Below are 12,739 nucleotides of genomic sequence, written 5' to 3'. Positions count from 1 at the left end.
ATTAATTAGATGTGCAAGGCAAGCAGGCAATTTTTCGGGTTGTTATGGACAATAAAAAATGTGAATATTCACGTTGCACTGTTGTGCGGTGGACTTTCATTGGAGTTAAAACGTTTATTTTTTAAAGAGCCGTTTGTGAGTCAAAAGAGCCGGCTCATTTCAGTGAGCTGAGTCAAATGAGCCGGCTCACGAAAAAGAGCCGGATTGCCCATCACTATTCTTAAAAATTATTTAGTTTATGAATAGTTCTCTAAAAGACAGCAGTGCATAGGCTAATTATTGACAGCTTTCCCAAATCATAAGTCTGCTACGCTATTACATATTTATAATTAGTGTACAGTATCTAGCAGTAATGTTAATCTAGTGCTAGTAATTTTTCCTGCATTAGTTATTAAGTTTTGCATGAATTGTGAATTTTTTTCATTATTTCTCTGGGAAGTATTGAAAAATAGTAGTTATTGATTAGTTATTAGTGAACTACCACTTAAATATGTAAAAAATTCAGTAGTTCTCTGGGAAGTATAAAAAAAATAGTAGTTATTGATTAGTTAATAGTGAACTACCACTTAAATCTGTGTGCTATTAATTACTAATTCGTTAATCAGTTACTTGCTAGTTAACTGTAGTTACTAGATTGTTAACATTGTGTTACTCATTTGTTCCTGTGTAGTTATTCATTAAAGCAGCACCAGGTAACTTTTCAACCTTAATAATATATTTCCAAGTCTCTTGTGATGGTACATCGACTTACAATAGGTTGAATGACACGTCTGCCATAGCCTGACGGGGTCTGTAGCGTTTTTAATCGTACTTTTAAACTTCGGGTTTCGGGTAGTAACCGGCGAACAAAGAGAACTACAAAATTCGACTGCTTTACGGCATATACGTCACTTCCACCACCACCCCCACTTCCTTAAAATCGGACGTGCGAGCCAAACTAGCGTTTGTTTGCCAAATGTTATAGTCATGGCCAAAGCAGCACAGAAAAGCAAGAAAGCAAAGGTTTTGTCGGAGGAAAGCAACAAGAGGAAACGAGAAAGTGATCGTATTAAAGGCAGAACGAGGATCAACATTGGGCCAGCGTTTCCTCGCTGGCGTGAGCTGAAGGAGGAGGAGGGGTGCCCGATGTTTTCCAGGGATTATTCTCTTTTTTGAGCGACAGTCCCAGAAAATTCATATTCTTTCGCCGGGACACGAATTGTCCCGTTTTTTTGTGAAAATATACGTTAGCTGCTACTTCTAAAGTAGAATTTCCTGGTTTCAAATTAAACTGTTTCCGTCTACCGCTACTGTGTTTTCTTCATAGTTGTGTACAGTACATCCAATCCTGTGTCCGTAAACGGGTAAAAACCATGGTAAAAATGGGTAAAACCGTGGATTGGCCAATGCCAGGCGTTTACTTTTATTTGATTAGAAGCTCAACTTATCGCCTAGCAACTGCCTGTGCTGTCGGTCGGTCGCGCGCGCGCATCAACACACATCCAAGATGATACAGTGTGAGTTTAGTTGCTAGCTTTTTAAAAACTGTCTATTTACATCTATTGTGTGAAATGGGGAGAGAGACGGACGAGGAGGATAACCACTGTCTATGAGGATAACACAACAAAGTCGGATGAGCCACCAGTGTCAAAGAAAATACTATTTACAACCTACAACTCAGACTCAGACCCCAAAAAATAATAATAATCTGAATGTCCCGGTTTTTCACAAATCAAAGGTGGCAACCCTATGCCCGACCGATGCGAACGTTCAAATATCAAATGAAAGCCTATGTCTAAAGGGCGTGTACACGTTTGATAGGGGCTACATTCTTGCAAGTAAATATATAAGATGTACAAAATAATATTTTAGGATACCTAACATGTCTGTGATATTTGTTTATTTGCAAATCGATTTGTAAAATTTGCAGAATCATCTATGGTAGCTTGATATTATAATATTGACGATATATGGTTATTATATCTACCACTCAAACATTGCATTGAAGTATTATATAGATTCAGTAAAACGGTAACCAATAGACTAGGCTACTATAATGACGCTGGCTTGTAAACGTGAGCATCGCGATCATTTGTCGTTTGAAAAAAAAAAAAAAAACCCATGAAATTATATTCATATCATGACATGCTGAAATATATGCCACTGTACCTGGATGAAGACATTTCACACGCGACGCAAGCAGAGCACCTGCATGTGAACTCCTCCTACAGTGTTCAGGGCTATCATGGTTGTCAACAAATGCACGTGCATGTAGGATGACAGAGTTTACGACAGTAGTAGAGGACAATACTGTTTCCCAACTGTAGGGGGACCCCGAGAGCAAAAAAAAGAAAAGTAACCTAGTGCTGCTTTAACGAAGGATCCGTATTTTAAAGTGTTACCACACTTTCTATAAATAACGGTCACTTTGAAACACTCACGCTGGGGAGTCACCCGAAATGTTTTAAATTTACGTGTGAAATTAATAATGAGTGGATCAAAGAAAGAAAAGTGGACAGTGAATGCCGAGTTTTTAATAACACACACACGCACGCACGCACGCACGCGTCCCCAGCACTTTTAGAAACAGGTGATTCTGTCCCCCGCATTTTTTTTTGACCCAGCACCAATATTTCCGCCTGTGTTCTCTGATTTGTTACTTAGACTTGAGTGAACTAACATTCAGCCAATCACAGCGCGAATCATCTCTTGGATGTGTCTGCCATGAGCTTCAAATCTTGCGTAGCTGTTACTACGGCGTTCAAGTGCGTGAAAACGGTTAGGGCTCTGCCTTTATAAAGCGAGAAAGCGGCAACGAACGTCAATTACACTGAATCGTTCTTCTTCACACCGTTGGAACAAGCCAACATAGAAGTTGCTCGCCATAGAAAAACACCTCTTCAGCGGACCGAATCACAAGCTGCTATTGTGAACGCGGCACTCCGCTGCTGAAGATTTTTTTAAAGGTTTAAAGGGGGGCGCGACCAAAAACGTTTGAGAACCACTGGGCTATATGGATTTTTCGTCATAGGAATAATAGGAATAGTAGTAATAGTAGTAATAGTAAAGGAATAGTAGTATAATAAATGTTTGGCATTCTAAAACACCAGTGATAATGTGATGTACAATGTGCACAGTTCATGGGTTGAAGCCGGTTCAAACTCTTAATTTTGAGCTCTTAAAGTGCACCAGATTGATGCATTTAACCTTAAAATGTACAAAATTTTCTGGGGTTGGGGCCCTCGGAATTCTTTAGTTGGCCCTGCACATCCGTCCCCCGCACTTTTGAAAAGCTTGCTATACGCCCCTGAAGTGAGTATACCACACATTGTATTTGTGGTGCTTATGATACGCAGTTTTCGTGCGCATATGATACGCACTTTATGGCGTGTAATAGGCACGCACTTCACACCCCTAATCCTAACAAAGGGGTTTACACTGCATAGCATATGCACACAAAAAAAAATTTTTGTCGTTTAAATGGCATGAGAAATACAACTCGTGGAAGGCCTATAGGCACTTTCGTGAGATCGTGTTGCATAGTCTGCTACTGGGCCGGCCCTCTTTCATATTTTAAAACCCAGTGTGGCCCTTGAGCCAAAAAGTTTGCCCACCCCTGCCATAGACTGTTGTCACATGACTGAACCTGGGTGTTCCTTAACCCTTTAGAACCGAATGTGTCGTCGCCGACACAGATCAGCGAGCTGTATTCATTGTACCGTAACTCTTCAACCGTTTGCACTATCAAAACCATTCAAATTGCCCCTGACAGTAGACAACATGCGCTTTTCGGCAATATACGGCTTATTACGGTAACGTCATGCTTTCAGTCAACAAATGAAAGCCGGCTTTCTGGCAGAGCGGGAAGGAAGGATTTGAACCGAGAGACGCAAATCGCGGCGGATTAGAGTGTTTTGGATTGCATAAAATAATAAAAGACACGAACAAATACATGGTGAAAGAAGTGGTAGACAGCAGAAGAGGGGATTGGGATGATTTTTAATGAAACTTGGGAGGCGGATGGCCGTTACTTTTTCACGTATCTTTACATGTGGTGTGTGTGTGTGCGTGCCTAATATGAATGGACGCATTTGTATGTGTGCGTGTATGAAAAAAAGTGTCCTAAATGAAAACTGTGCAACCCAATGTCACAAAAAAGACGTGTATAGTTGTATTATACTTCACTCTTCAACTTTAAAGTGTTAGTTTCTTTCGTTCGTGATTTTTCTGTTTTTTTCTAAATAAAAGAAAAATAATTATTCTCGTTTTTTTTATTTTTGTCTATTTAAATTCTATTTACAAACTCACCACACACAATAATGGTCAATAACTGTAATTTGTTGAAAGCTAATCTTTTTCTGAAAAAGATGACACCTTGCACATGAAGATAGCACATTGTTTAAGAATTTTACAGTCAAAAAATCAAAATATGTGAAAAACACCCATTTTAGCTTCAGGTTCTAAAGGGTTAAATATCACCTAGGGACCTCCTGGGTTGAAAGTGATGGATAATGCTTTGAAAAGACCTTTCCAGATAATCACCAGTGTTTGTGACACCCGTGTGACAGTGGGTTCTTATGGATTAATCAGTGCAACGCGGAGACTTCCGACACTTAATATGTTCGTGTGGAAACTCGGAATGGATGTATGTTCCGGATACAAAACTACCCTAATTTACGTGAAAGATTGTATTCAGTGCACATGTGCACCGTACCGAAAGTCCTGTACCGAAACGGTCCGGTACGAATACATGTACCGTTACACCCCTATTGGTTACCCATTCGCTATCGCATTCAGTACAAGATACTTCTTATTACATTCAAAGCACTCCATGGTCTTGCCCCCAACTATATTTCTGATCTCATCCATACATACTCCCCTGTTCGCACACTTATATCTTCTGATACCGGTCTGTTGACGATCCCACGGCACAAACTAGCATCGTTTGGTGGAAGGGCATTTTGCACAGCTGCCCCAACTCTCTGGAATTCCATTCCACAACATGATGTTTTATTAACAAAGTTCGGGAGGAGCACGTTCAGATAATTAACGCAAGTGGAGAGCACTCAGCAATCAATGGTAAGAGGTATATATACACTCAGCAGTCTCACCTCATTCCATTGACAGTTTTGCACCACCCCTTTTCCACGCTTCTAGTCCTAAGCACTTACATAGGGGGGAGTACTCTGGGTTCGGGCCGAACTCCGAGCTCGGGGCCCTCCCTCCGGACAGCACGCCAAATACGCATCAAACTTTACCCCCTCAAATTATATGTAAGTGTGAACTCGTGAAATATCCGTAATCTCTCATCACTACTTATTTATTATTATTCACTACTTACACAATATTATTCATATTAAACAATTTAATCAGAGACTCTGATATCAGTGAATCAGGCCACTAAAGATAACTATACAGTTACAACAGCCAGAGACAAACTAATGAAAAGACGTCAAGAGTCGAGAGCCCAATTAAGATCACTTTAGAATGAAAGAAGTATAGATTGTAATAAGTGAATATGCTGATATCTTGAGAGATCTGTTAGTGTTTAATGTTCTGTTGGGATTTAAAGGGTTTCAGTATCGTCTGTTTTGTGTGAAATAAAATAGCTGTAAAATAATAGTGTTTTCAATAAAAAGTTTAATAAACATTTCTATAAATGGTTTATTTTTTTCACTTTATTTAAAATAGGACACTTTAATTTTACAGTGTTTGTTTGGCAGCTGTAGCAGCCATTGACCGGTTGTGTAAGATTTTTTTTTTTTTTTTACAGTGTAGATGAGGCTCAGGTGTGGCTAAGTTTTGGGGTTTCTGGTTTACTTAAAGGGATACTTCAGGATTTAGCATTAAGCTTTGTATCAGTAGAAAACCTGTAGTATTTTAAAATTACTGTGTTTCCCTCCGTCATATCCCCGTGATCCAAGAGATATGTATTTTTTGTCTGTAAAAAATCCTCAGATGATGCAAAAATCATCATTTTGCGTCATCTGAGGCTTTTTTGGCCAAAAAATTACAGCCAGTAGAAGGAGCAAGATTTGCATGTTTTCAACCCGCCCATAGGGGGGGATCTCACTCACAGAATGTACAAATAGTGTCAGCCATCTTTTTTTGGAAGCTAAGCTAACAGGCTTTTGTTCTGTGGAGAAAGCTGAGTAGTAGGGGTTACCATACATCCTCTTTTTCCCAGACATGTCCGGCCGTTGAGATCGCCCAAAATGTCCGGGATTCGGCTTTTGCTTTCTGCAGTTGCCATTCATTGTTCACATGCACACCTTTTGTTTCCATCTAACTGAATTCATTCCGATTGGTGAATCTAAATGTAGTGTTTACATGAACGCTAAGCAAGTGATGGGTTAATGTGCGTTTTAACATTGCTAAGAAAATTCCCGCTCTTCCGTGAGAGATACGAGACCAGTGCGTCTCACAGGTGCCACTCATCAGTAATCCCGGCACCGGCCTCGCTTCGTTCTCCCGCGGCCGTCAGTCTCGTCTTGCTCGCCACAGGAAACATAATGAATGGCGACTGTAGAACACAAAAGCCGAATCCCAGACATTTTGGGCGGTCTCGAAATTCCGGGCAGACTTGTCACAGAGACTCACTTATAGCCTAGCCTTGTTGTTTAGCTGCGCTCTTACCGGTAGGCGTGGCCTCCTAGGGCAGCGAAGCAAGTGCATTCTGGGAGTTGTCTTTCATCCACATGAGCCACAAATACAGTTTCTGGCTTTTCTCAGTCTAGAAGGCTCCAAATTAAAAAATAATTTCACATTTCTACTACATAAATGACCCATTTTAAATACACATTCATCTTTACAGAGGTGAAGTATCCCTTTAAGGCTGATCATCGGTACCAACACTAAAACCTATTCAGGCCCAGTGCAGGGCCATTTAAGGGTTAATAATTGGCTGAGACTCAGGTGACTTATGGCCCATCTGTGGCCCTTGTCTTTAATCCAGATCTGGAAAAACATTGATGTGGGGAATCTCCTCAAATAGGGTTGTACTCTTTGTCCTGCTTCCCTCATTGTATTTCTATGAACAAGAACAGTCTATCACAGTTTGCCAAATTTCATCTTCCACCATGAAATTACTGTTTTGGAAAACCAGTTTGAAAACCTTTTTTATTTCAGAAATTCTGTTCTTTAGGACAGAAATTACACACTTCACCTTTAAGACTCACCAAAATTGATTACTTTATAGAATTGACCGGAATTGCATTAAAATGTTAATGTTTAATCACTCCTCAAATACACGTTACAAAGGTTCATATTGGTATTTCACCCAAAGCGGAGAGGTAAAAGAAGCCAGCACTGATCATGTCAGCTATGCACTACACTATTGCATGTATCATCACTTTTTTCTTGTACATCTCAGTATCTGAAGGTAAGTCCCCAATGAGACAATTTTTCTCGCAAAGTATGAGAATGATAATGTATTCATCCATGTTAGAAATATTAAGAAGGTCTGTAGCTGAAACTTCTGTTTTTGTATCATTATGTGGCTGTTATTATGCATTACAGTTTTTCTCAGTCGCTTTGGTAATTTTTTTTAATCACCCTTAAGATTTGCCAACCAGTAAGTGCATTTCTCAAAACAATTGAATCAGAATTTATAACCCTGTGTTGCGCTCTGTCTATATACGCTTGCCAAATTAAGCTTCATGAGAAGCACTCTAAGATATTTTAGAGAACTTTATAGAAGATTTTTAGAGAATTATATTTTAGAGAATTTTAAAAAAAAGTTTATCTAGCCCTTTACATTTTCCTTCGTTACATTAATCTATGCAATTCATCAATTCAGGACACATTTACAAAATAATTCTAATAGCAATGTATAGAAAATATGCTTGACAGTTTATGACAACTAGTTAAACCATTTAGCATTTATTGACTTATGCAAGGAACTAATTCCTAGATGTTTTGTTTTGAGGTTTAATATTATTAACAAGATCCATTCCTCAGCTTTTTTAGGGTCATCCGTGTCTCCATATTTGTGCAAACAAACACATGAATCTTCCTTCTTAGCTTTTTGTGTTTTTTGTTTTCCTTTTCCTTTGGACTAGCTTGTCACATATTAAAAGTGTATCACGCTTGTGAGATGGAAGCTTGGGGGAAACAGGGTTGAAGCAGGCTGCTCGAGCAGAAGAGTGCCCCCGGCTTCCTCATACTGAGGCCTGGGTTTCTCTGTAGAAAGCCTTGAAACCAATAGTGACCTGCCCTTCTAGAGGCGAGGCCTTTTATTCCACTGGTTTCTGAAAATTGGGCTGCAATAACTTGTGTCTTTGGTTTTCTCATGGGGAACCCTCTCTTGCTCATATCTTTGATTAGCTCTGCAAGCTGGACCTCATCTTTTTTGGGAATGCGGGAGTTACTTCCAACTATTGCATTACAATAAAGTAACTAAGAACATCACCCAGGGTAACGATGTAAAAGTACAGCTTTTTCATTAGTAAAAGTACCGGTACTTCGGTACCAAGTCGGTTCTGAAAATGTGACGAAACCAGCATTTCTGTAGTACCAGGTATATTTGGTACCCACTAATAGGCGCTGCTTTCAGTCGCTTCCATGTTTATCTAAGGGGCTCCAGACTAACTTTTTTACTCAGAGCACGGTAGCCGATATATACCACAATATATATAGTGTCTGTGTATATTAAACTGCAAAAATACTATTTAAATATTAACCCTCTGGGGTCTAAGGTGTTTTTGGGGTCCTTGAGATGTTTTGACATGACCTGATATTTGTATTTTTTTCAGTTGCTTATAAACATATTAATGGCAAAGGTGTAATTACACTATTTAGCACGAACATGGCTATATGTGAGCAACATGTATGTACATGTTTGCATTTTTGAGAGAATATTATTTATGCATGGTTATTCAAATACTCAAACTTAAATTGTCTGATATAAGACCACAAACGACCAACTTCACATATTCCCACAATACTTTTGACTAATGGATGTTGTCGGCTAAAGTGTTTACTTTAAAATGATCTGAAAATCATCCGGGCTAATCGTTCACATTAAACAATAGATTGATTTAAATTTTGAAAGACACTTTTTGTTTGGAAAGGCAATATGCAGGTGGGCGTGAATGATCCAACAAGGTCATGAATAATGTCCTCATTCCCACCTGAAGACAAAGACCTGCTAATGCTGCATACTAATGAGCCTTTCATAGGTGTCACTGAGCCACAAGATAGAATGTAAAGACAACACACACACACATATATATATATATATATGTAACCTTTGGCTAAATTATTAACCCCGACTACGCCACCTAGGTAGCCTCCCAACCTAGGAAAGTAAATAAAACTAATTCCACAAAAAGAAAGTTAAACCAAATGAATTACAACAGGAAGGACCCTGCTGGTTCGGTTTGCATCAAAGACAGAGACGTGACTTGCAAAAGTACAGTATTTATTTCTCACAGGAAAATCATTCAATTAAAAAACATCTAAAATAGTCTCATTTACAGTTTACCAATTAAATGCCCACATTAATCAAGAGACCACAATTAGCTCGCTTTCACAGAAAGGACAACCCACACAGCAAACCTGTGAGTAAACAATATTTAAAGCATGTGACCCAAAAGAAAGCAAATTCCAAAAGAAAGCAAATACACTCCCCCCTTCTGTTAAGCTTCACTATCGCAGTTCTTGCGGTGGTCAAATGGGGGCAAACTGACAATTAGATTTCTAAAAAGCAAACAAACAAGAAAAGGATAAGAAATGACAAACAGTCACAATGATATTTCACTAAGTATGCTACTGGCAATTAGATTTACAAAAGCAAACAATCAAAACAAAAAACAAAAGAAAAAGAAAATTACAGTCACAATGACGCTACCTCATTAAAACTAATATTTAAGATAGTTCGAGCTGCTCTAAATAGACCCAGCTACCAGCATAGTAATTGGATATAGCTCCCAGAGCGCAATAGCAAAACCTTTCATATACGAGCAGAGCTCGCAACAAGCTCGGTCGGAACCGTAGTTCTAAACAGCAACGTCCGCGTTAGTCGTGCGAACCGGACAGTGAATCAATTTCACCAATGGTAGTATTAAAAGAGAACAGCAGCTAGCGCTCCTGGGCCGCACCTATAATAAAAACATGAATAGGCTACATTATTTTCAATCGAGTAACCCCTCCCCAAAGAAGAAACCGATCATAATGTTTCTTACCTCATCGGGGAATTAAGTTAAGGTGAACGTTACTCCCTGCGCTTGCCACTTCACACACACACCTTCCTGATGACAAACATGGGCTATATTTAGATCATAATAATCTGCGACTGAAAAGGGCAATACAGCAACCAACTCACCAGAAGATGCAAAGCAAAATACACCGGTCTCCTATTACTGGGCACCACACAGAGAGGAATCACAATGCTTCACTTTGACAGGCTTTTTATCATGCCACTAGAACCTAACGCACCATCTATAATTGTGCCGCACAGGTGTTCTCACTATCAGGCTGCAGTTCAACGCTAGTGGGCGTGTCTTGCCAATTAAAATACACGCAACCATTAAGAGTTACCCCATTCCAATGAACCAAAACAAACACTCCAGATTATCAACCTGTCACATATATACACACACACACACACACACACACGCACACGCACACGCACACATACACATACACATACATATATATATATCTACAGAATTGGTTCAGAGTTGGAAACATCTTGAAAAAAAGTGTATTTTTCCACAAACTGTGTATGCTTGTGTGGCATTCGAGATATGAACAGACAAAACACCGACTACGCCACCCTGGGAATTTCACCCAGGGAATGATTTTACTCCCTTATTGAAATTATATTAATTCAATTAAGGACACACAGGTACACGTACAATACAGCCTAAGACGGGTTCAAATTTGAAGAAACTACTTTTATTTCAATAATTTAAAACACTGTAAAACCATCTCTCGGGGAAGAGAACACAGAAAAAAACAAAATAACAAACGTATAAATGCTGAGGCTTACCGATGGAGGAGAAAGGAGTCAGAGGCAGTAATAAATCCCAGGGAAAGTTCCCCAGTAAACACACAACCACACCACAGTGAACACAAAAGAAAATGAGAAAGTCAACAGCACACCGGAAGGGGACACTACCACCACCCAGACACCAACACCACCATCGGCTCTCAGTCACTGTAACAAAAACAAAGAATGAAACAAGCACACACACACTCCTTTAACAAGGATTCACCAAAAATAATAGAAAATACAGAAAATCTAAATCTTTAAATGAAAGGAACACTTATCAGAGAGTACAGACAATGACTGCCAAAACCAGCAATGGTTATAAAAGGGCAGTATAAAGAAAACTATATATATCTAAAGATATATAAATCCAGTAATCAGAAAAGAAAAGAAAAAAAGGAATCAAACAAAATATAAACACACTTATTAATCCAAATTGGAATGAACAAACAACAAGAAAACAAACTTCGTAATCAGCAAAATTATAATATAAAGCCCCAACCCCTTGAGCTATATTCAAACGTCATAAAAACAATAGCCCACATGAAACAAACGGCACATACTTTTAGCCATGCAGGCGTAATGGCCCCGTAACGTTAGTATTAAATGGCAAGACGAGCGCACAGCAATATGCTCCAATTGCTGGTACAAGGTTCAATAAATACGTATAAAACAGTAGTTCAGGGAAACCAATGGTCCAGGAAAGACAGCCGTACAGGGAAAAATAAGTGTCTTAAAGACAACCGTACAAGAAACAAACAGTGTCTGCAAAACAGCCGTGAAGGCAAAACAGCAGCTAGCGAATCAGTGTTGCTGGCGACGATCTCCAGCTAAACCGGCCTCATTCCTGTTGTTTACACACAAATATTACCATTAACCCCAATTTAAAAAATGAAATGAATAATCACACATCATAGCATACATACCGATCAAGCAGCATTCATTTACACCCGAGGGAGACGGCTCAACGCGTGCCGACGTCACCGATAATGCAGTAGCGTTTATTGAATGTGCTGACTGACGAGATGGAAAACTGGGCCCCGAAACGGAGATCTATGAGCGTCCAACACATAATAACCATCACTGCAGATAAGAACAATATATTCACATGGAGGCAACAACGCCGCTACCCTACCTGTTGCACAGCAGAGCACACGGAGAGAGCGACCCGGAAGCACAACACAACTTCCGTCACTGACGAGCAAGAGAGAGCGTTAGAAAGACTACTCGCGATATTTATAGGACGGAGCCTCACATGGGGATTGGCCAAAAGCACGCCAGTTACACATTACGTATTAATTAATACTGCTACACTTGCAAATTGTATAATATCCAAGGTAAACATTTCTAGTAATTGTGCAGTTAATTCTCATTCGTATTTTCAGAAAGTTTTGGATGTAGGCTATCCTCTCCCCAAATTTGTCACTAATAAAACACAAAAATAATTTAAAGAGAAGGCTTATATTGATATTTTAAGATTTTGTTTGCACCTTGTAAATTAGGTTTTGATGTGGAAGTAAAAACTTTATAATCTATCCAAAACGAAATGTTGTCTTTCATATTTAGTCTGTAACATATTGTCTTTTATAGGCTAATATATATTAGGGCATAAATGTTAATTTGAAGTTTAATATGTTGCTTATACAAAGACAAATTTTATTTCAACGTATTCAGTCGATTTTTACTCATCTCAGTAGGCAATATAGATAGTTTCATTCACACACAGACACGCGCGAGCTGTAGTAGCTAAACAGCAACATGCGTCTG

The 12,739-nt window shown here is 39.1% G+C and overlaps 1 protein-coding gene across 1 annotated transcript in view; it reads left to right on the top strand.

Annotated features, from left to right (window-relative positions):
- The first annotated feature begins 7,247 nt into the window (after positions 1-7,247).
- LOC306996680 (complement C2) overlaps positions 7,248-12,739 on the top strand; it is a 54,986-nt gene continuing 49,494 nt past the window's right edge. The window contains exon 1 of the mRNA XM_079609437.1: positions 7,248-7,360. Within this exon, the coding sequence (XP_079465563.1) occupies positions 7,294-7,360 (67 nt within the window). The 5' untranslated portion in view covers positions 7,248-7,293. The remainder of the gene's footprint in view (positions 7,361-12,739) is intronic.

The sequence above is a fragment of the Phoxinus phoxinus genome (genome assembly GCF_949152265.1).
Source record: "Phoxinus phoxinus genome assembly, chromosome: 4".
NCBI classification, from domain to species: Eukaryota; Metazoa; Chordata; class Actinopteri; order Cypriniformes; family Leuciscidae; genus Phoxinus; species Phoxinus phoxinus.
Note: the sequence above shows the minus strand (reverse complement) of the source record. Positions and strands in the feature narration are given on the sequence as shown.